The sequence below is a fragment of the Hylobates moloch genome, unplaced genomic scaffold (assembly GCF_009828535.3).
Source record: "Hylobates moloch isolate HMO894 unplaced genomic scaffold, HMol_V3 SCAFFOLD_14, whole genome shotgun sequence".
Taxonomy (NCBI): domain Eukaryota; kingdom Metazoa; phylum Chordata; class Mammalia; order Primates; family Hylobatidae; genus Hylobates; species Hylobates moloch.
This window is the reverse complement of record NW_026652289.1, coordinates 8453545-8478538: the sequence shown is the minus strand read 5'-3', so window position 1 is coordinate 8478538 and position 24994 is coordinate 8453545. Positions and strand designations below refer to the sequence as shown.

At 44.5% G+C, this 24994-nt stretch overlaps 1 protein-coding gene across 2 annotated transcripts in view; it reads right to left on the bottom strand.

The window, feature by feature from the left end:
• The window catches only part of KCNJ6 (potassium inwardly rectifying channel subfamily J member 6), a 322877-nt gene that overhangs the window by 86893 nt on the left and 210990 nt on the right, over nt 1-24994 (bottom strand). The window contains exons 3-4 of one of the 2 annotated variants that reach the window (XM_058427341.1): nt 19872-20792; nt 18045-18189 (exon numbers count right to left, since the gene is read on the bottom strand). In XM_058427341.1, coding sequence (XP_058283324.1) covers nt 18101-18189; nt 19872-20792 — 1010 coding nt within the window. In that variant the 3' untranslated portion in view covers nt 18045-18100. Of the gene's footprint in view, nt 1-18044; nt 18190-19871; nt 20793-24994 lie in introns of those variants that run through there. The other variant, XM_032174246.2, reaches the window with a different exon arrangement.

Below are 24994 nucleotides of genomic sequence, written 5' to 3'. Positions count from 1 at the left end.
TACTTTGCGTAATGTCATGGACTGAATTGTGCACCCCCCAAGTTCCTATGCTGAAGCCCTAACTCCCAATGTGACTGTACTTAGAGGAGGTCCCAAAGGTGAAACGTCCCACTGTCTACTCATTAGATTGTATCAGGTGGGGAACCTGATCCAGTAGTTCCAGCAGAGACACAAAAGAGAGCTCCTCCTCTCTGTGCCTGCACAGAGGAAAGGCCCCGTGAAGATAGAGTGGGGAGGCCTTCACGCCAGGAAGAAGGCCCTCACCAGGAACCCAATCTACCTCTATCCGGGACTTCCAGCCTCCAGACCGTTAGTAAATAAATATCGGTTGTTTAAGCTGCCTAGCCTATGATATTTTGTTATGGCAGGCTGAGCTGACTAATATACACAGCATATAACACAGCCTATTTCATGACAGGGGTGGTGCTATGGAGAGAGTAGCCCCTAGGGTAGGGTCCTAAAAAGCACCAGGAATGAAGTCAACATGCACACCATAATGATGCACGATCTTGCTGCATGCACCATAAATTTGATTCCAGGCATTGTTGCAACCACAAGGGAGACCTGGCTTGTTACAGAACTTACAGTGTCCATCCCATAAAAGGAAATCAATGGCTAAGCAAAAGTCCAACTATTCTTAGTGCTGTGACATGAAGAAATTTCTCCTGAGAGTTTGCAACGAGGCAGCTGGTGGGGAAGTTAACACCACCTTCTAGCAGACACAGGGTCAGTTTCACAGGGCTGGTTTTTACATTATGCAGCTCAATAAAAGTAGTGGGCTTCTAAGTGTAGGGTGGCTCTTTGATCCTCCTGTAGGTGTTAAGAGCTGGGTCTGAGACTTCTGGAAGAATGCAGGAGCTGTGACTTTATGCAGACCTCCCTACATGTTTTCACTCCAGATCAACATGCTGGTAAGTATTGGAGTGAGGAGCTTGGGATTTCTCCCTGACAGTTTCTGGAAGGCAGTGTTTTTGAGCTATGAGTTTAGTTCAGATACGTGTACTTAGCAGCCAGTTGAGCTGGGCTAGAACTGACCTCTTTTGTAAATGGAGGGACCTGGTATGAGTATCTTCTCGGTACACCAAGTGTCTATGTCTTGGCTTCTAAAGACCATTCCCTACTAAAAGGAACAAGGAATCTTTGGCGAAATGTCTGATTCCAGAGCTGGAGCTGAAAAAGTCCAAGGTGAGCCTATAACATCTTTTTGTGCCAGAAAAAAGGAAGAGCACAAAATGATTATGTTCAAAGGGCAAAGAGCCACTAGAAGGGGATCCCACTGGCCAGATCTGGGAAAATGTGAGCATCACAAATAATATAAGTAGCAGATTATAACTCATTGAATACAAGAGGAATCCATGAATCCATACTGATATAGATAGATAGATCAATAGATAACTAAGGGAGGGGAAAAGCTCTTCCTTATAGCTGAAAGCCAACACATCAATGTAGAAAGAACCATGCAATCAGAGGTAACCATCATAGAAATAACCGATTCAGGTTAGAATTATTGATGAATGCTAAAAGCAAAGTTTGAGGAGGAATAAGATATTTACATGGCCTCAAAGTACCTGCTCTGAGATACTTCTTACAAGGTGAAAACTAGTAATTTTAAAGTGAAGAAACATGGCAGACACCATCTGAGCCAGAGATAGAAGTTAACATCATTCAAATTATGAAAAGATGACCTTATGTGCCTCCTGATATAATGCACTGGGAAGGATACAGCACCACTTTGTATTCTTGCCCCACAGACATAACCTGAATCTAATCATGAAAAAAACATTAAAAACCTTAAGTTGAGGCACATGCTACAAAATAACTGGTCTATAGTCTTAAAAAAATTAATGTCATGAAAGATAAGGAAAGACAGAAGAATTCCACTAGATAATATGAGATTGAGAGACATGACAACAAAGTATGACCTGGGATTTCCTAGAATATAAGAAGAATAGGTTGGAAAAATTGGCAAAATCTGAATCAAGTCTGCAGATGCTACTATATCAGATTAGATATAGTAGCATTATGTCAATATGCATTTTCTGATTTTGATAACCACACTGTGGTTTTGTAAGACTGTCTTCACTTTTACATAATGTATACTAAAGAACTTAATGGTAAAGTGGCATCATGCCTACAGTTTACTTTCAAATGATTAAAAAATCTCACATGTATACATGCATTCACAGATACATCTACATGTGTGTCTATATCTAGAGAGAATGATAAAGTAAATGTGGTAACATGTGGAAGATCATTCCTTCTGCCCCTAGCTCCTGAGGTAGCATGGCGAACAGGATCAATTTCATGATCTGAAATGAGTTAGCTATGTTGAGCTTTTGTAGCCAGATTCACTCATCAAATTGTCCTCAATGAACTCTCCTATGGTTTGGATCCACAGTCAGGCCAAGAGGTATCTTGACAGGTTCCCTAAATTGTCACCAACAGGTGCTGCGGTCTTCATGTGCTCAGCATGGTGCCAAGGGGAGGAGGGAGCGAGAAGACCATAAGACGATGGTTTGGCCACCATGTGGCTTAAGTCTGCCTGGAGAAATGTCATTGACATGGGGGAAGTAGGAAACAGAACAGGGGCCACTGGGGTGCTCCCCTTGCTGGGGAGAGCTGAGCTGGTTTGAGGAGAGAGCACAGGACTGGCTGAACCCTGTGAAGCCTCATGGAAGAGGCAGAGCTTGCTTGGACCTTACAGGGTGTGAAGAATTTGGATTGGTTGGGGGAAAGGATCCATAGAAAGTGGGGTGGGAAAGACAGAGAACAAAGCAAGCTGGGAAGAAGCTGAGTATTCTCAATGTGTGTTTTCCAGGGAAAATTCATTCCAGAAGAAAACGACTTTGAGTTGAGAAATTTCATATGTGCTACTGGTACTCAAGCGTTTGTTACGATTATTCTGATCCAAGTTCCTGCCTATCAGTTGGATAGGAATAAAGCCAAAGCACATCTTCGGGTCTCTGTGAAGGCTTCCCACCAACCACATTTGGTTGGTTTGGTGATGAGAAAGTTCAAACAATATTCCTTGGGGGCCATGTTGGCAATAGTTGATCTGTGTGATTGGATGCATTTTCAAAGAGTTTGTTAAGGGTGCCTTTCTGCATAGACAGTGTTCCACAATCGCCTGAGAGAGGATAAGGTTGTGTGGCATGGATGTGTGATTTATATTTGTTGATGGTACATTATTGTAAGTTACACTCAGTCTCCTAGGCAAATGGGGGTGGGAGAGAGAGGAGTTTGCACAAAGAGAGTCTCTTTTGGAGTGGGTGGAGTTTGGGACCTTTAATGTTCAAATGCATTTATGATAAGAATAAATGTCGGTGTGAGGAGTTGGGACACTTTAAGTAGTGGGAGTACTTTTCACCCAAAGAAAGACAGAGCAAGCCCAAAAGGAAATGGGGGCATTGGTGCAAACGCTCGTTAAGCAAAGACACTCATGCTCTTTTATCATTTTCTTTGAAAACAGAATGTTAATAGTACTGTTTACTGCGGGATCTCTGCTTTTGAACAGAAGTTCAATTTTATCTTCCTCCCAAAGGTCAGGAAATCTCATCTCCCCCTTATTTTCTCATCCAGGGAGAATGCAAATGCAAATACACATGCAAATAATCTCATCTCCTCATGGACCGTGGCCACTTCTGCCTGTCCAGGAGAAATGGATGCTGGCTGCCCTGCTTCTCCAGGCGGGGGCCATCCTTGCTGCATCCTGGCAATGATGATGCGATGCCCACCCGAAGTGCGGTTCTGGCTGGGCGTGCGGGAGGGGGGCTCATGGTCTTCCTGCTGGTCCCCTCCTCATTGAAAATGTTTTCTTATGTATATGATTCCATTCCATATTGTGTTGTAATTTGTTTTTACTTGAGGAAAGAATTAAAAATGGTTTTGACTTTTTTTATTGTTGTTTGAGATAGGATCTCGCTCTGGTGCCCAGGCTAGAGTGCAGTGGCACCATCATAGCTCGCTGCAGTCTTTCGACCTCCTGGACTCAGCTGATCCTCCTGCCCCAGCCTCTCTAGTAGCTGAGACCACAAACGAGTGCCACCATGCCCAGGTAATTTTTTTTTTTTTTTTTTGAGACAGAGTCTTGCTCTGTCACTCAGGATGGAGTGCAGTGGCACGATCTTGGCTTACTGTAATCTTTACCTTCAGGGTTCAAATGATTCTCATGCCTCAGCCTCCCAAGTAGCTTGGATTACCTGTGTGTGCCGCCACGCTTGGCTAATTTTTTTGTATTTTTAGTAGAGATGGGGTTTCACCATCTTGGCCAGGCTGGTCTTGAACTCCTGGGCTCAGGCCATCCTCCTGCCTTGGCCTCCCAAAGTACTGGGATTTCAGGTGTGAGCTATGGCACCTGGCTAATTTTGCCATTTTAAAATGGTTAAAAAAAAATCCAAAGTGAAGAATAATACTTTATGACATGTGAAAATGATATGTGTCCATAAACACATGGCAGAGTTGAGCTGTTGTGATGGAGACTATCCACAAACCCTGAAATATTGACAATCTGGCCCTTTACAGGAAATGCTTTGCTTAATCCTTGCTCTAAAATACCAGTTCCGTAAGGGCAGAACTTTGTCCTTTTTCTCTTTGCACAATGCCAGGCACATGGAAGGTTCTGGAAGGTCTTTGCCTGCAGATTGAGTACACCTCAGCTTCGGCCCCCTTGCCTGTTGGGTTTTTACCTTTCAAAAGGCCTTTTGCATGGTTTTGGAGGCTCATCCTTCCCACTCCTCCTCCATTACTGCAGGGGGAAGGGTTACTTTAGGGATAGAACATTTTTTATTGATATGTATACCTCATATTCATATTAATTAGAAACTTCTGGAAAGCGATCACCCTTCCCATGTTTTGCTCTTCTGAGAGCCAGCTTGTTCCTCTGGCAGAGGGGAGATTTGCCAGGGAAATCAGATAACATCAAAGGGAATCCCTGAGCACGTAATTAGGTAGCATGAAAGCCTTGGGGCATGGCTGTTCTTGGAGTCCAATCTCCTGGCCTTGGAGAGTCTCTGTTGGACTAGACCCACTTTAAAAAGGGGCACAGGGATATTCCTAGTTGGCAGAGTCTCTTGTGTGATTTTGAGACTGAAATCTGGGGACGAGTTTGCTTTTTGGATGTCTGCTTTAAACTCTCTGTATTTATGTCAGATGGAGTTTATAAGATGCGTGGTGAATACTGGGTGGGAGGGGAACCTGTAGAATAGAGTTTTAGTAAAATGTGTCTTTAATTTTTACATTAAATGACATGACAGCCTTCATAGGGAAGCCAGATGTTGCCCACAACTGGTAGAGCCCAGATTACACAGCGTCCGGTGGAAAGGAAACTCTTTAGAGGGTCTGAGACGTATTTAGAAAGGGCACACCTTATTTTTAGAAAAATCATGTATTTTTTCCATCCTTTTTATTGAGCACTGACCATGTGCCAGATTGTGTTACTTTTTGGGAACAGAAAAAAAAGGATAATCTTTATCTTCAAAAGTGTAGTCTGTTGAGGACACCCACATGTGGTCAGTCACCCATAAGACATCATGGAGATTTGCAGAAACTCAGCAGAAGCAGAGGGAGGACTTTTGAGAAAGGTTCCATAGGGGTGGCATTTGCAGGGAGATTTGTGGGTAGGAGTTATTGGAAAGGTAATGGAAAAGGGTATTCTAGGCAGAGACGATGTCACAGCACATGAGCAGGCCAGGGTTGAAATAATCCGTGGCATATTCAGGAATTTCTGCAGCCTATGGAGGTAGTGGGGCAAAGGACAGGACACCTGGAGAGGTGGCATGTCTGTGACAGGCAAAGGTGGTTGCTCTCTATTCTCTAGCTCCTCAGAAGCTATTGAGAATCTCTGAACTGGGGAGTGAGGGGATGAGATTTTTATGTTACGAAGTTTATTCTGACAATGATGAGGAAGGGAATTGCAAAAACGAGAGACTACATTTAGGGAGATCAGTATGGAGCATGGTAATGGTCCAGCAGGAGGGCTTGGTGGCATGAACCAGGGCAGCGGCCAAGCCCCTGAGAGGAAAGGATGTTTGGGTACTAGAGACAGGTACAAGATGGAATGGACAAGCTTAGCCAAGGCCGCCTCATATGGTTGTGCAGGATGTACACTGCACAACTCACCACATCTAAGGGGTACAGCTATATTACACAGATTTCCCAGCAGATGGCAGTAGAGTGTCTCGAGGAGGGATGCCTTTTGCTCATTTGCATAAGAGAGCCTATGGGCTGGCAGCAGCCCCATGGGAATAGCTGGGCTGTGGAGCACGTGGGAGGGAAGAGCACAAGATGACGGCCAGGTCATTTCCGACCTGGGCACCTGGGAGACAAAGTTCCTTTCAAGATATGTAATGCATGACAGGGAGCAAATCTGAGTTTAGGATACATTATATTTTAGGGACTTGAGAGCCACCCCGATGGAGATGCCCAGGAGGACACAGCTGCCTGGGTCTGTAGGTTAGGAGAGAGGCATGGGGCTGTGCCTGTGGGAACTACCTCTGTACTGACGGAGGTGGTGCCCAGAGACAGGAAGAGATTGCCCGGGAAAATGTGCAGAAGGGAAGCACTGAGGGTGCAGCACAGAGCCCTGGGGAACCACTGAGGTTTTGAATTGCAGGTAGAGGAAGGGAACCTTGAAGGAGACAGGGAGGAGGCGGTTGGAACTGATTGCCTGGAGTTATTCCCATTGCCAGAAGGTAGAGGCTTCAGGTTTGACCAAGACCAGGTTAACTTTTTTTTGTGTGTGTGTGGCAATTTTAAGTGACTCAAGACTTTTTTTCTACGTGCTTAAGAGACCAGTCTGCTTTGTGACCACATAGGAGATTTCACTCATTTATTCCTCCATTCATTCTCTCTGTACCTACGTATTTATCCAGGGCCCACTATGGTCCAGGAACTGCTCTGGGTACTGAGAGGATAGCAATGAGCAGGACGAGGCTTTGCTCTCACTTAGCTTACATTCTAATTGGTAATAATTAAATTAATGAGATAACGTCAGCTGGCCATGAGTGCCACACAGCGTTGTATGAGGCACAGTGGTCAGAGAGCTAGTTTCTCTTGGGTGATCAGAGAAGACCTGCTGAGCAAGATCTCTGTGGTCAGGATCGGAAACCCGTGTGGCTGCAACATGTGGTGGGAAAGAGGTTGGAGGTGAGAGCAGACAAGCAGGCGGGAGCCAGGCCAGGGGGATCTTACAGGCCACGGGTTTTTCCAAGTGCAGTGAAAATCCACTGGAGGGTTTTAAGCAAGTGAAGTGATTTGCTCTGATTTATGTCTTATTAAGAGTGCTCTGGGCTGGGCACGGTGGCTCATGCCTGTGATCCCGGCACTTTGGGAGGCTGAGGCGGGTGGATCACTAGAGGTCAGGAGTTCGAGACCACCCTGGCCAATATGGTGAAACCCCGTCTCTACTAAAAATACAAAAATTAGCTGGGCGTGGTGGTGGGCGCCTGTAATCCCTGCTACTTGGGAGGCTGAGGCAGGAGAATCACTTGAACCTGGGAGGCGGAGGTTGCAGTGAGCTGAGATCGTGCCACTGCACCCTAGCCTGGATGACAGAGTGAGATTTTGTCTCATAAAAAAAAAAAAAAGGGTGCTCTGGCTGTTCTGTGCCAAGTGAACTTTGGTAGCGTGGTCATTAGCAGATAGACCAGTTGAACGTCACAGCCTCCACATTATGACAACTTAATCTAGGATGGTGGCCGTAGAGACAGACATATTTTGGAAGTAATACCCATAGGATTTCCATGGTAAGGGACTGAGATGAATCTCTGATGAAGCTGTAGTTTTTGACTTGAGTCACTGTATGGCTCATCATAACATTTATGGCTCTGGGGAAGATGAAGAGCGGAACAGACTCTAGAGGACTTGGGAAATCTCTAGCTTCTGCTTTGGCCCTACTGGTTGTACAAGCTTGTTAGGCCAAGTATGCATTTAAATCTTTGAGTGCAGAGCTCAGGGGAGAGGTTAGTACTAAAGATAGAAATTTGGTGTCACATAGAAAAAGATGGTAATTAAAGCCAAGGGCTGAAGTCGCTGAGAAGGAAAGTGGGGGACAGGACTCTGGTTGGAATAGGCTCTGAGGCATTTTGGGAAGAGGAGAATAGCTTGCAGAAGAGAATGGAAAGGCACTCTTATTGAGGTAGAAGGGAAAGCAGTAGGGGAGTCATGAGTGCCAGGGAAGAAACTGCGGGAGAGGGAGGCTGTGGTCAAGTGCACTAATGATGTGGAGAGGCCAGGGAACACAGGAACAGTGGAGGGGTCTTTGGATCTGGCAGGATGGACGTTGCTGGTGAGTTTTGGTGGTGTGGTGGGAAGGGAAGCCCGTTTGAGATGGGAACTAAGAAAGTGGTGAAGGAGAGGACAGGCGATTCTTTCTAGAAGTCCTGAGGGAAAGAGAGCTGAGAAATGGGATACCACTAGAAAGGGACGTGGCACCAAAAGTATAGTTTTGTTTTTCTTTGTTTGTTCTTTGAGGTGGTGGATATTAGGGAATGTTTTGATGTTGATGGAAATAAAACTATTAGGAAAAATTGGTGATGGAGGAAAGAAAGAGGATGCTTATAGTCCAAAAGTCTTTGAGTAGGCTGAGGGAATGGGAGTTGGAGATGGCCCTTGATGGACCAGGGCTCCACAGCAGCAGGGGGGAAGAAAGAGGGAGAGGCCCTGGTGTGCAGCAGGAATGGGAAAGAGGGAGATGCCCAGGTGTGTGGCAGGAATGGTCGTGAGAAGATGCCAGTGTTTGGTCTGAGTGCTTCTATTTTCTCAACTAAGCATGAGACCAGGTTGCTATCTAAGGGGGAGGTGGTATTGAAAGACTGAAGAGAGGGAAGAAAGTAGAAATCATGAGTTTGGTGGGTTGGAAGATACAAAGACTAAACATTTAAATTAAATTCATATTACATCTGTGGATTTCATTTCATCATAAGAGACTCTAGGGTGAGACATGTGACAGGTACCCCCTGAAGGCAAGTGCACAAAACGTCTAACACCCTCCGTGCCCCCTCTCCACTGGGCCACCACCTTCCTGGGTCATGGGTGCTCACTGTTCATGAGATGCTCCCTGTACCTGGTCAAGTACGTGTCAGACTGCACTCAAGGACAGAAACGCCACTGTGCCATTCTACCTTTCAATGTGGCAGTGGAGGACACCTTGTCTGGCTGGCACAGGAACTCTAAGTGCCCACACTGAACCTCTTCAATGTCGGGGATGAGAAATCCAGCCACAGATGAGGCTTTTGCTAATTCATCCACCAAACCCAGGATGTGACTCCATGCAGCTATATTGGAACCCAGCCCCGCCTTGCCCCTGCTGGGCCTGGTTTGTGGGTGGCCCCTCAAGCTGCCTTCCCTCTCATTTGTAGTCATGACCCATCTGTTGTTGGCTTAACAGATATGACCTTTCTCTTCCCCTAGCCTTGGGGGTATGGGGTGACACAGAGTCTGCAGGCCATGCTGAACATGCTGAGGTCCCTTTGGGGGAACAAAAAGAAATTCTGCTGGAGGGACCAGGAAAGTGCTTGAAAATCTCTCCTGACCAATCTGTGTCGGACCTCATGAATTCTTAACATCATCTAGGGGGATCAAGAACCAGCAGCATATTTGTTCCCCTGAGGTTGTACACCTTTTCCGACTTTGTTTGAGGAAACATAAAGTACACATCATTACTGAGTATGTTAAGGAAACAAAGCCCTACTTTTTATCACTACTTTAGCTTTCCAAGTTGTATTAAACATAACTTAATTTTGGGCCAATGTGAATGGAGCCTTAGTCTATTTTAGACTCAGCCTCTACAGTCTAGCCATCTCAGCTATCCCCTATTGTACATTCTCCTCTAATCCCATTACTCATCAAGCCCTCCAGTATCCATCTGCTTTCACAGATTTCTATTAATATTTACACTATATAAAACATGCTTAAGGAAATGTATTTACTTAGCAGATGAATAATTAAAATCTTCCTAGGGTGGCCTCAGTATGAGTCGTCGTCGTCGTCGTCGTCATCATCATCATCATCATCATCTCCAAAAAGGGTCTTGTTGAATGTTTTACAGTGGAATGGAAACCCCAGCCGAGCTTAATTAGGCTGATCAAAGCCTATATCTTTTTATTATAGTGTTTTCTGGCAGGGAATCCAGAGTCAAAATTGATTTTTCCCTTTCAATGTTAAACTTTTTTTTTTCTTCCCTTAAGGGTTTGTCAGCTGGCCGCTTGGTTGCACTTTGGGTTATACTTGGCATGGCACCAGGGCATTTTCGATGGGGTTAACCCAGAGCTTCAACTGGCACAGTCACCTGATAACACTGAATTGGGTAGAACTGGAGGGTGGGAGCCTCTAGACTGCCCTTTCAAGGGACTCAATGCCAACTGTTATGCAAGACTGGATCATTCCTGCCTGCCTCCTGCAGTCAGGAAAGGGGAGCCCCGTGGAGAAGCCATGGCCTGTAATCAAGAAATTATATATCATTGAGCCATAGTTGTCGGTGCATTAATGAACTCGAATCAATAACCACTATCTTGGAGCTCCTCAAACATGCCGTAGGATTTGTGTAGGCTCCTCTAGAGGGGCACTGGAGCAGATAGACCGGGGAAGGGGCAGCCCTGAGACTGCATCCTGGCTTTATGACTTCACCAGCTGGGTGACCTTGGCCAAGGTACTGTCTTCCCAACCCCCCTGCAAGAGCCAACTTCCTCATTTGTTAAATGGGAATGGTACCCACATTTCAGAATTGCTTTGAAGATTTAAAATAATCCATGCAAAACATCTAATAAGGTAATTGGCATCCATTAGGCATGAAATGAATGACAGCTATGAGAACAGTATGATTCACAGAATCATAGTGTCACTGTCTTAATTGATTGAGCACCTACTACACACCAGGCTCCACAATGAAGGATGTGCATGATTATCTCGTGGAATCTTTTCGTAGGTACAAGTATCATTCCCATTTTTTAGAATGGGGAAAAAAAAAGATTTTGTGAAGGTAAGGAATGTGATATACTCAATCACAGGGATAGTCAAGAGTGGAGACAGAATTTGAATTCGGTCTGTCTGATCTCAGTCTTCACTAGTGAAGAAAGAATTTAAAGGCTAGAGGAGAAGCTCTCAAAGTAGCCAGCTACAGATTCATTTCCTGGCAAGTCTAGTATGCTTGGCAGTATACGATGGCCAACTTGTCAAAATGTTAATGTGACATTTTATATCAGGCAAGATAGGCTAGATTTTACCTTGGTGACAAGCAACCCAAATTTCAGTGGCTTAACCCAACATAAGGTTATTTCTCAGTCATCCTATATGTCACGTGGAACTTGGCTTGGGGTCTACTCTTCAAAGCCAGTCAAGGGTCAGGAGGACAGAAGCTTCTGTGTGACATGTGCTTCCATGAGAGCCTTAGAAGTGGGAAGGGAACACACTTTGGCTTGTAAAGTTTCCACCAGAGGGATACTCACCTCTTAATGTTTCTATTGATGATGGGACTACTGGTTGCATAGCCCTGTTCAACAAGAATAGGGAAATGCAATCTAATATGTGTCTGAAAGGATGAAAGCTGGGTATTTTTGGTGAACACGCTAATGACTACCACATATTTCAAAATCTAACAAAAAATTTTTCAACTCAGCCTACTGGTTTTCAAAACCATGAGGTGATCTGTGGTAGACTGAAATTGTTGCTCTCAATGATTTATTCGAAGCTCCTGTGAAAAAATTGTATTTGCCCATTTTCTTGACATCAGGCACTGCCATATGACTTGCTATGACTAATAAATTGTGAGCAGATGCGAGTGTTTGGCCCTGTCTCTTGTTTTTCCCTGACATAAGAACAGTGTGTCCTATGTAGGGGCTGCTCCTTCAGTCTGCATCTTGGAGAAAACAGGCTGTAAACAGCTGCTGCTGCCATGTAGTACGAATGAGAAATAAACCGCTGTTTTCACCCTTTGGGGTTGTTTGTTATAGCAGCATAACTTAGCCAAAGCAGACTGATACAGTGTCTATCATTCTTTCTATGTAAACAGAGAATAATGAAATTGGCTACATAGAAATTCACATTTACTGTCCACTTTGTTGAAGTATAGCTGTACTTTAAAGCAGATGTATCTATAAGAACTAACCATGAAAGTAAATATTATTTGGTTAACAGCACAGAAATGCATTTTCTAAATTGGAACATCAGCTGATACCTCAGAATTCTTATGAAAAATCTAGGAGAGGAAATGGGAATATAGAAATCATATTGTTTTCAAATGTAAACGATTAGTCTTGTTCTCACTGAACAGTTGCCTCAGAAGACCTGGGAGTAATCTACATTCATGTCCACTTTTGGCAGAAATTGGAATGATGAGACGTTACTATCTATAGGAATGCAAAGTCCTTTCTGACTGAGTCCAGTGATTCTCATTAATTCAGATCCCATTGATTTGTCATTCATGGCAGGTAGTCGGGGCAGAGGCCAGGCTGGCTTTTACCCTTGCATTGTGCTTGTGCACTGTGTGGCTTGGTGCTCACAGGTTAACACTTGCTGTTTTGACTATTCAGAGTGGTTTTAGAGGGGAGTCATTTGTCATTCTATCACAGCACTAACTGCAAGGTCCCCGGGGACAATGAAGATGCTCGCTGGGACTGGGCCTCCCTACTGCCTGGCTTCCTGTCTCTGCAAAGCTTTACTCTTTCTTGTTTTTCGCCTGTGTGGTCTATAGAGGAAGAGATGATCTGCTCTAATGGAATTCGGGGGGTTGAAAGGTTACCCGTGAGTAGGTACCATTATTGTTCCCATTTTAGAGTTGAAGAAATGGAGACAGACAGAGGTTACGTAAGGCAGGGAAGGTAACAACTGTGGGTTGAACCCAGGATGGCCTGATGCTGTAAATGACACAAAGGGGCACAGATGAGCTGAGCTATAGCCGAGAGAGGTTAATTTGGAAAAAGAAGCTTACTAAGTAATTAATATAACAAACAAGGTTACAAGTGGGTGGGTGTGCCACTGTGGAGCAAGGGCATGATTGACTGGAGAAGCAGCACCTCAGCCTGCTTAGCTGTTTAGTAAGTGTGTGTGTGTGTGTGTATATGTGTGTGCATGTGTATCCATGTGTGTATATGTGTATTTGTGTGTGCATGTGTATGCATGTGTGTGCATGTATGTGTGTATACAGATGTATATATATTTGCGTGTGCATGTGTGGGCATGTGTGTATACCTGTGTGTATGTGTATTTGTGTTGCATGTGTATATACGTATTTGCATGTGCATGTGTGTATACCTGTGTGTATGTGTATTTGTGTGTGCATGTGTGTATGTGTGTTTACGTGTGCATGTGTATGCATGTGTGTATGTGTATGCATGTGTGTATGTGTGTGCACGTGTTGCATGTGTGTATATGTGTATGCATGTGTGTATGTGTGTGCACGTGTTGCATGTGTGTATATGTGTATGCATGTGTGTATGTGTGTACATGTATGTATACATATGTATTTGTGTGTACATGTGTATGCACGTGTGTGTGTAGGAGTGTGTGTGGGGGAGTATCTGTGTGCGTGTGTGTGTGTGTGTGAATAATTTACATAGCTTTCCCCAGTGATCCTCTTCCGGTCATTAGAAATTGTTGAGTAAAATGGCTTTGCTGGCAACCTGCTGTCCACACTTGTATTACTGAATGCCCTAGGAAATAATGCAACTCTATTTGTTTAAGGATATGCTAATTAGAGGCTTCACACGATTTGACATTCATCTCCTAATTTGGATGATGCTGTTCCTTTGCAAGATGAGTATTGACTTTAGAGTTTGGGTCTGAGCTAAATTTAGATGCTAGTCCAATTTCGTCCAATGGCTTTGAATTCCACATTGTATATACTGAGAGATCATCACTCACTTCTATTGAGCATCTAATTCAGTGGCTTCTTATGGCCCATTTGGAGAAGGAAGAACAATGGATTTTCTGGTACTGGTGGAACAATGAACAATTTTTGCTTTTTTCAATCACAGTAATATATGGTGACCTTGACTCCTTGTCTTCTAAAGTATGGGAAATGTTTAGTGGAGTTATAATGCTAGGTTTCTTACAGTAGCCTGCCTTTTGGAAGAGGTGGTAGAAAAGTTAAGACTCTGTGTGTGCACCATAGCATCCAAAATCTGATTGTTAAGACATTTGGTGAACCAGAACACAGTGTCCCCAAGCTGTGGAGGATTATAGAGTTTACCATATTTGGGGAGCAGTTGTCACCAGTTTTTACCCAGCCAGCCAATGACACTACTGGGATATATTATATTGAGATAGACATTTTGGAAGGAAGCTCTGAATAAATGAGTTACACTTAATGCTCAAAAAGAAAGGAGAGCTGGATTTCTTGATTTATGGGTGGCAGATTTTGACCTAGGAAAAACATATTCATGTCTTTAAATTGAAAAAAATAACTTCTTATAGAGATTCTCCAGGAAGGTGCCTCTATGAAGAGTTTCACCCAAGTTCTTAGCATTTCAGAGCTCAGCAATTAACTCTTTTCCCAGGCTGGGTGGTTGGGGTTATAACTCTTAAGATAAAAAGTGGTAAAATTGGAGATAATGGCTTGGCAATGGAGGGATCAGCAGTAAATTATCAATAGGAGAAAAATAAGATTTGAAAAATGTAGCGGCTATGAAATATCATTACTAGAAACAGTTTAAGAGCATGGTGATGCTTACCCTCAGCAGTCTTATCTTTTCAAAGGCTGCAATCTCATATTCTCCCCTGCTAGAGTAGATTGGCATTTTTGATTACAGTAAAGAAAAATGTGCCTGGAAATCAGACCTGACAGAACATCTTCCAGGGGTATTTTTGTAGACAATGCTTATTTAATTTTGATTTCAGAATTGTTTTGTTGTACATCTCATTTTGATATATGGTTGTTTAAAATTCATGTCAATACCTACGTAATTTAAAAATGAATTGATAACATTTGGAAACAGAAGAACCTTAAAGGAAAAGAACTAATGGTGAGAGAAAAGAAAAGAGGGCACATTAATACCAGTCATCTGCACATAAAATATTAGTTGTTGACCGGGCACGGTGGCTCACGCCTGTAATCCCAGCACTTTGGGAGGCCGAGGTGGGTGGATCAGCTGAGGTGGGGAGTTCCAAACCAGCCTGACCAACATGGAGAAACCCTATCTCTACTAAAAATACAAAATTAGCCGGGTGTGGTGGTGGTGGTGCATGCCTGTAATCCCAGCTACTCAGGAGGCTGAGGCAGGAGAATCATTTGAACCCAGGAGGCAGAGGTGCAGTGAGCCGAGATCACGCCACTGCACTCCAGCCGGGACAACGAGAGCAAAACCCTGTCTCAAAAAAAAAAAAAAAAAAAAAAGAAAAGAAATATCAGATGTCTTTTCTGGGTGCATTTCTCTGCCGAATCATCATGAATCAGCAGCACTCATGGTGCAAAGGGCACTGAACACAGAGTGCCTGACAACACTGTTGGTGGCTGTGGCTTTCAAGGTCCTGCCCTGCTAGTGGCTATTTGACCTTAGCCAAGTCACGGGTCTTGTTGGGGTTCCATTTCTTCATCTGTAAAATAGGCAAAGATTCCCTCCAACTCAAAAATTTTATGATCTGTGGTGTGATTTATGTGACTAAAATTCTCTGCCTGGGAATAACTATACTAGTGACAGAACTGAGCTTTTCTGTGGTGAAGGATGGGTGATGGGTTGCCTTCACCTATTTCCAGTGAACACTAGCTGTCCTCCTTGTCAACTCCCAGATGGCAACTTCCGATTAATCAGCCCTGCCTCCTTGTCTATCAAGTGTTCTCTGGTGTGTTTCATCCTCCACTTTCCCCAGTGTTCTATGCAGTATTTTAATCTTTCAGAAGTTATCTTCTCTAAGAAAAACTTATCAGAAAAAAAAAAAACAGAGATGGAAGAAGAAACTCATAGATTAAGAGGCTTACAATATATCTCAACCAATCACCATGTGTTAACCTTATTTGGATCCTGATTCAAACAAGCTGATTGTAAATAAAAAAAACTGTGACATGTAAGAGACGACTGGAAGTTTGAACACTTGGTAGACGTTGGATCTTAATTTATTGGTCATTATTTTAGGTGTCATAATGTATGACAGCTATGTTTTTAAAAGAATCCTTATCTTTTAGGGGGATATACTGAAATATTTGAAGATGAAGATGATGTGATTCTGGTGGGCAGCCAGTGAGTGGGGATACAGAGGAAGCAAGTTTGACCCTGAATTGATAATCACTGGAGCAGAATGACGGGGACACAGAGGTTAGTGATACTACTGGGTCTGTTTTTGTGTAAGTCTGATAGGTTCCATCAAAAGAAGTGTAAAATAACCAAAAGGCTTAATGGGGACTCATCCTTGCAGGCACATTTGCCAAGGAGTGGGCAAGTGCTGCCTGTCGCAGTTGCATAATTGCTGGGGGTAAATGTGGAAGTTCGTCAATCAGCAAGGCCGTAGTGGGGGCTGACTGGCAGCAAGCCCAGCGCTGCGTGGCTGTCATCTTGCCTCGAGGCCCATTTGCCCTCTATAAATAACAGTCTATATGCATGCTTTACTATTTTAACACACATGGGCCACAGCTGCTGAGCACGTTTGTTTACGTAGCTATGAAACCTTCTGTAAACACCACTATCTCAAAATCGCCCATGTGTCAGGAACATAAACGGCCCCCTTTAAAAATATATCTGCAGATGAGACACAGCCAACTCCTAGATGTCTGAGTGGCTGGTGTCAGAATTTTCCAGGGTTTGATTCATTTTCAAAAATAGAACCACATGACTGGAAGGTTCTTGAAAGGTCGCCTGGCATGTCCCTTCTGACTTCAGGCGGGACCAGGGCAAAGCCATTCACAAAGGACATGGGGCTGTTCTGCGTGGGCGTGGGTCTGTCTTTTGTGCAGTCCCTTCAAGGCCATGAAAGGGGGGCTCACTTCCAGCCTTCGAGGAGCCCACTTTCATTTTCTAAAAATGGAACCTGACCCTGCAATGCGGCTGGCGTTGGAAGGCAGTGCATCCACAGAGCAGCACTCGCCTGCACCAGGCCTGAGCTCCCAGCAGACAGAAGGACCCAGGTGGCCTCCTGAGGGACAACTCCGGTCTCCGGAAAACACCGTGTTGGGATCATCCTGTGCCCAGGATGCCTGCTTCCTATCAGGGAAGAGGGCACCACGTGAAGGTGGCCATGTGGGCCTCCCCTCCTCCCTGGAAGGCCTGTTCGTGGAGACCACTGAGCACAGCAGGTTAAGGTCAACTGCGACATTTTTGAAAGAAGTGATGAGCGCAGGGGAAGCTGTTTTGTGTCAGCTTGCTATTATCACGGCTCCTGATTTCCAGTCCAGCGCTACAATGAATAATTAGATCCGTGTGAATTTGTTTTCCTCGAGTGTGCATTTGGTTCACATTTTTTTTTCCTGTGGTTTTGAGAGATTGAAGCATTTTTCTCCCCTACGGGCCTGTTTAATGCCCATAAATCCTAATTGAGCTTTTCATTCACAAAGAAACAGTATCCTGCTGAAGCGTAGTAAGAGATCAGCTGTGCTGGGAGTACTGAGTTGTACGATTCCCCTGAGGAAAAGACCAAGACACTTCCAGTTTCCAGACACCTCCAGAACTTTCTAGAACCCCCCCAGTCTAGAAATTAGAAAACTATTTTTTAAAAGACAATGAGTAGCAGTTGCCTTTTCCCAGGGATGGTGTGAGCGTTTGGATTGGTTTTGCTGGTAACTACTCAGATTTCTCTATGAAAGCTGTGGAAAGGCCATACGGTGCTCAGAGGCAAGTATCACTGTTAATTACCAAGAAAACCATATTCCTCCCTTTGGAAAGGCTCACTCATTACCAGCTGTCATCAGAAAGACAGGGCCTGCCCCAGGGAGAATTCTGACTCAGGGACATCACAAAGATAATTTGCTTATTCCAGATTCATTTATTTTACAGAGATTGGGCTCTGGTTTGAGGGAACACAAAGCTTAACTCCCACAATTTAAAGCTCAGATTAGCATCAGTAACCAGAGGGTACGTCTCCAGTGGTTTTTGCTTCTTGAGCTTGGAGACACTGCCCTCTCTCAGGTCCTCTTGGGGGAATTTATGGTGAAAAGCGAAAAGAAAAACTGCATCCTGAGTGGTCAGTTCATAGTGTCAGAGGCTGTAGCTCTGTGGCCGCTAGGGGGATCCAGAGTCCCTGTGCTCAGCTGAGGCTGGGGAAGTTTCTGGTCTGTAGGAAAGTGACAGCTCGCTGTTTGAATTATTTCTCTTTCCTCCCTCCTCCCCAGCCTCCCCTCCTCCTCTCTCCCTCCTTCCTTTCTCTTTCCTCCCTCCTCCCCTACCTGTCTCTCTCCTCCCCTTCTTCCTCCCCTGCCTTCCATTCTCCTCCCTCCTCCCCTCTATCTCCTTCCCTCCTCCCCTTTTCCTCCTCTCTTTTCTCCCCTTCCTCCTTCCCTGCCTTCCCTTCTACTTCTCCCTTCTATCTCCTTTCTTCCTATCCTGCCTCCTCCCCTCCCCTCCACCCAAATAGTGCCTCAGAAATGCACCCCCAAATCAGGCTCAAGGTGCAGATAGCCCTGTTAACACCTGGAGCACTCACGTCTTATTTTGCAACAGAGACTTTTGTTATTCCTTAAAGCTACTTTCCGATTAGGTTCCTGTGCCTTTTGTTCTGTGGAAAGGAGACTGCCCCTACCATTGAGCTCCATGCAAAGCCCTTTCCTCATGTTTTCACTGTTTGCTGCATTTAAAAACCCTATAGCAAAAGTTTCACACCACCACCGTAAGGGAAATTTGTTAGAGGCTGTGACCTTGCCTGTTGGGTACAGGGAGGTAGAAACATGGGACCAATGGCTTTTCCCTAAAAGGGATCACGGGATTAAGTTACTTGTCACAGGTTGATGAAGAACATGGGGCCAGCCTGCTGGTCATGCAATTTCAGACAATATAAACCACCTGAATCTCAAGCTGAAGACTTAAAAGCATAAAAGAGCTGATGGTATCAGGAAAAAGGACCCCAAAGACACTATTACTACCTCAAAGAATAAAGGCCTTAATGAATTAGGGTTCTGGTTTATGCTTTCCCTGTGAGGCACTATGGTTATTTTGAGTCCTAGCTGATGGCTCTGTTTTGGGGGATGTTACATACAAACATGGGCAGAACCTGCTTTGCTGTTGGGATGTGTAACGTGCAAATTTCAGACATGAGCGAAGATGTCAGTAAAAACAGACCATTTTCTCTATTTCCTGAACAGATCATCTTCCCTAAAACATCCCAATGATTAGCCATTAACAGCAGGAGGGCTGGCGGGATTAAGATGAATAGATCTTCAACTTTTTTCTTTTCTGCTAGAGTTGTTTACTGTCTGCATCTTTATACTTACTGGGAGCTCAGCAGGTTGAATGTGGAGAGATACTAGGCACTCACTTCATACAAAAGAAAAACCAATGCTATAGGCCTTATAAATGACTCTCAAAGAATGGGTGAGATTGCATTTTTATTAAAGCAGTTTGTCAGGCTTCCTTTGAAAGGCTTAACTTCCTCTTCCTAACTTGGTAATAAATAACCTCGAGTATTTAAACTAGCAATGTTTTAAGGCCATTTAAAACATGCTCTAGAGACAGATCAGAGTTTAATTTAGGTAAATATTTGGAGACTTAAAATATATTATATGGTGATTTTTCATTGTTTATTAATTTATTTTCCAAAGGGCTTTTAAAAACTAAATGGTTAGGCTTCTTGGTGGATATACTTCAGGTGAGACACGTAGGCATACTATGTCATGAAGCAAGGGGATGTTGTCAATATTGAGTGAGGTTCAGTATTCTAGATCTTGTAATAGATAAGAACATCAGGTCCAGTTTAAAATGAGCATTTATCCCACAGCCATCCCAGGATAGAACACATCTTACCTGTGGCTTCCACCATTCCTTCTAGGATGACCACAATTTCCAGTTCCTCTTTGGGCAGCTGGGCTTTGGAGATCTCCCAGAAAGGACTCTGTTGGTTAATTTCATGGCTAATGATCAGCGGTGACACCAGAAACAGACGGTCATCCCCCGTGTAATACCCTACGTTGATATCCGTCTGGTTCAACGGGATGAACTCCCCCTCCGAGGTCTGTTTGGATTTGATCAACTTGGCTCTGATGGAAGCCTCCACAATGTGGGAATTCCTAAGGTCCCCTACCCGGAACATCAGGCACAGTTTCCCATCCCGCATGGAGATCACTGCATGGGTGGAAAAGACCAAGGTCTCTGCCCTCTTCTTGGGTTGAGAGATTTTTACAAACATGCATCCCACCATGAATGCATTGACAATGGACCCCAACACAGATTGGATTAAGAGGAGAATAATTCCCTCCGGGCATTTATCTGTGATGACCCGGTAGCCATAACCAATGGTGGTTTCTGTCTCTATTGAGAATAAAAAAGCAGAGACGAACCCGTTGAGGTTGGTAACACAAGGAGTCCAGGAGGGGTCCTCTATGTGGTCCATATCTCCCCGTATGTATGCGATCAACCACCAGATCATTCCAAAAAAGAGCCAGGTCACTGTGTAAACCATGACAAAAATCAATAGGTTGAATCTCCACTTCAGGTCGACTAAGGTGGTGAAGATATCGGTCAGGTAGCGATAGGTCTCCCTCACGTTGCCATGATGAACATTGCACTTTCCGTCTTTCCTCACGTACCTCTGGATTTTCCTTTTGGTCCGGTCTCGGCTGATGTGTCTTGGCAGGTCATCCCTGGCCTGCTTAGGCAACTTTGGCTGGTGAATGGCCACTGGGCTCTCGACGTCCTGATCCATGGAGTCGCCCTCCAGGACGTTAGCTGGTGGTTTGGAGAAAAGAAAAGAAACACCGAATGAAAGGCTGGCTCTTTGAGGACAATGGAACGGCACACTTTGTATGGGCTGGTGAAACCAAATACCATTTGTGTAGCTATAAACAAAGTAGACAAAGCCATTTTTATTCCACACCATCTGGATAGGCCTCTAGTTGACTTAGACTTCTGTGCTCTTCGATCTAGTTTGTGTAAGTACTTCACCATCCTGCCCACCACGACGGAGCTTATTGCTGCAAAATTGTGTCCCTGCCAGCAGGTTCTACTGAGTCAGCTCTCACAGAGGGATGCCTCCCAACTCTGAGATGCTGTGGCATGGGAGAGGCAGTAAGCTCTGATGAAGGAGTCCTTTTTGAATTCAGACAGTCTTAGCTCTACTACTTAGAAACTCTTAGTGGGCTCTTGGCCATGATATTTGTTATGGACTGTATTGTGTCCTCACCAAATCCATATGGGGCTTGAGCCCCAACCCCTAAGGTGACAGTATTTGGAGATAAGGCCTTTAAGGAGATAGTTAAAGGTTAAATGAGGCCATAAGGTTGGGGCTCCAATCTAGTAGGACTGGTATCCTTATGAGAAGAGGGAGAGACACCAGGGGTGCACACGAACAGAGGAAAAGCCATATGAGACACAGCGAGAAGGTGGCCATCTGCAAGCCAAGGAGAGAGGGCTCCCAGAAACTAACCCTGCCAACACCTTGATCTTGAACTCCAGCCTCCAGAATAACGAGAAAATAAATGTCCGTTGTTTAAGCCACCTAGTCTGTGATATTCTATTATGGCAGCCTGAACTGACTTACAACACACTATCCAAATTTGTGAGCCTCAGTTTCCTCATTTACAAAATGATTATGATACCCAACTCACAGTGTTGTTATAAAGTTAAACAAAACCATGTATGTGATCTGTGCCGGCATGTAACAGACTTGCAATCAATATTTTTTTGTAATAAATTGTTCCCTTGTCACTTTCCTTATGTTTAGGGCAAGAATCTTGAACAAGCTCTTTGAACTATTGGCCAAATTTCAGGGTTTAAAAAATATTTCTGGTTTTTGTTGGTAAGTATGCATGCATTGTACTTTAATGGTTGATTCAATGCCAAGGTAAATAAAAAAGGGTTGGGAAATGTTCTCTCTTTCTGTGTGCTTACATATTTGATTTGGTTTCTGCCTCCTCAACATTCAACATGTGTAATTTTAGCTTATGGTTATTTTCTTTCTTTTAAAAAAGTTTAATTTTTTTTTTTTTTTTTAGAGATAGGGTCTTGCTCTGTCACCCAGGCTGGAGTGTAGTGGCACCATCATAGCTCTCTGCAGCCTCGATCTCCTGGGTTCAAGTGATCCTCCCACCTCAGCCTCCTGAGTAGGCACAGGAGGCCCAGGCTTATGCCACTATGCCTGGCCAATTATTTTATTTTCATGGAGATGGGGGTCTCACTATGTTGCTCAGGCTGGTCTTGAACTCCTGGTCTCAAGCCATCCTGGCACCTTGGCCTCCCAAAATGCTGGGATTACAAGCATGAGGCACCATGTCTAGTTATGTTCTTTCTTATGGCTTTCATGATTAATGCATTGGTTCACTCATTAGTTAATAATGCATTAGGAAAGCTCTCCTAAAACTTGAGTGTAGGGGAATTTTGGAACTGATTCTGCTGTTTAAAAGCATATAATCCACTTATGAAATTATTTATTTGGCCAATAATACTAAAGTCTTCTAAAAGTTTGGTAAGAAATTTCTTCCTCCAGACTTAAATTCTGTGTCCTTTGACTCTGCCATGTGTTTCCTTTGTGGACACTCTGTTTTTAATCTTGGCTAAAGGAGAAATGTCATCTGTCGACAAACCATCATTTATCTGAATAAGAACATAGCCAGAGATGGGATTTGAGTGCCACCAGCCTAACTTATGAGTTAACCTTGCTCATGGATGATCAGTTGCCTTAAAAATCAATATCTCCTGGATCTGTTTTTGTGTTTCAGCCTCAGAAAGAGACAGCATCTGTTCTGCAGAGCCTACTCTCTAGTCTGACAGCTTTGACTTTTAGATGATCGCCCTCAGTAGTCCTTCACTGATAATAAGAAAAGTCATTCATTTGTAAGAAAATTTGCTTTTTTCCCTTTCTTAGAACAAATACCAGGACAGGTGTTGATGGGAGGCTGTTGAGGGTGGGAGGCCTGAAGGTACAGTGGGCATGTGGATGGAGGTAGAGGCCATGTCCTGCTCACTGGAGGTGGGGTGGGTGTGTGGAGGGAGGCAGGGGCCATGTCCTGCTCACTGGAGGTGGGTTGGGATATGTGGAGGGAGGCAGAGGCCATGTCCTGCTCACTGGAGGTGGGTTGGGATGTATGGATCCAGGGCAGGGGCCATGTCCTGCTCACTGGAGGGGGATATGTGGAGGGAGGCAGAGGCCATGTCCTTCTCACTGCTGCTACCCCCTACATGGCAGGGTGTTCTTATCCTTGAATGGTCAACTCCGAGCTCTCACTGCTAATTTTGTGCTGAGGAGTGGAAGTCTCTAAATATGACTTTATTGGAACGGTGTCTGGGCTCAAACTCTGCCTGGCTGGGGAGACCTTGTCTGCAGAGCCCTGCGAAGGGTCCAGCAGGCCTGGTGTATATCCCGTCTTGACCACTGGGAGGCTGCCCAGCTGTGCAAAGCCACCCTAAGCTCTTGTCTTTCTGAGTCCTTAGTGGAAGAAGAGGGTTTGTCAAATTAGCTGATTCTCAAGTCTTCAGTGATCTATCATACTTAAAAAATGTTACGAAGGAAATTTATTCCTGCCTCCCCTCCATCTCCAATTTGTAGGCTTTATCCCTTTTCTGACTGAACTGCAAACCCCCAGCTCCAGACAATTGTCCTGACCTGGAAGAACCTGTCTTGAAAGGTTAATGAATGAGTAGTGATCAGTTCTCTGGAAAGTCTGGGGGGATATCTGTTGCTCCCCTAAAATCCAATTCCTCCCCAGGGCTGGACCATATTTCCCATCCTCTTTGCATTGAGGGTTGGCCATGGTGATTGAGTCTTGGCCCATCTGGAGTTGAGTGTGTCTTCCTGGGCCATTGTCCTAAATAGTGGATGTGTCCCCTCCTTATGCCTTTGCCCCTTCTGTGGGGGACAATGAAGTCAAGAGGTGAAGGAGCCTGGATCCTGAGTCATGGGTAGAGAGCTGCTATCTGTCTAGAAACAAGAAAAGCAACAATTGTGTTTGACCCATTATATATTTTGCATCTGTTTTCAAATTGGGCCTTATCTCTAATGTTGTGGGCAGAAATATATGACACCTATAAGCAGATAGAAGAGTCGTCGGGGGAATGGTTGTGGGAAAGAGCAAAGACAGAGAAAAGAAAGCCGAAGATGAATGTTTGGGTTTAGTGTTTGTAATGAATTAGTCTGGGGTTAATTAAATGCTTGTGTTCGGTATTAGGGGAAAAAATGTAATGCAATGCTACTTCATTGCCTTTAAAAATCAACGAAAAGTAAACACTGCATATTCTCATAGGTGGGAATTGAACACTTGGACACAGGGTGGGGAACATCGCACACCGGGGCCTGTTGGGGGGTGGGGTATTGGGGGAGGGATAGCATTAGGAGAAATACCTAATGTAAATGACGAGTTGATGGGTGCAGCAAACCAACATGGCACATGTATACCTATGTAACAAACCTGCACATTCTGCACATGTACCCTAGAACTTAAAGTATAATAATAATAAAAAATACAATAACAATGGGAAACAAAAACAACAACAAAACAGAAAAAGCCAAACCTCCCTGGTAGTGTGTTTGGAAGGTGGCTCCGGTGGGTCCCTCACAGGTGAGGCCGTGGGTGCAGGCCAGGTACCTCCATGGGGAGATGGGGAGGGAAGGCTGGGCCTTGCATCATGGCAGCTGGTGGGATGAACAAGCACAGAGTTGAGAGAAATCAAAAAAGCCAAGGAAATGTGAGAGTTCTGGGAGAGAAGAGGATGAAGGAGGAACCCCAAGGGGTCAGGAATGGCACAGTCAGAGAGGAGGAGAGGGTATGGGGCATGGGGTGGGTGAGAGCAAAAGAGGGGCCAGAGCCTCAGGGCTGTGTCCAGAGTCATCACAGGGAACGGGGCTAGGGAGAGAGGGCGAGTCCAGGTCTGAGCAGGGAGCAGCGGCTCAGCACTCACTAGCATACATGCAGATGTTGCAGGGTAAGTATAGAAGG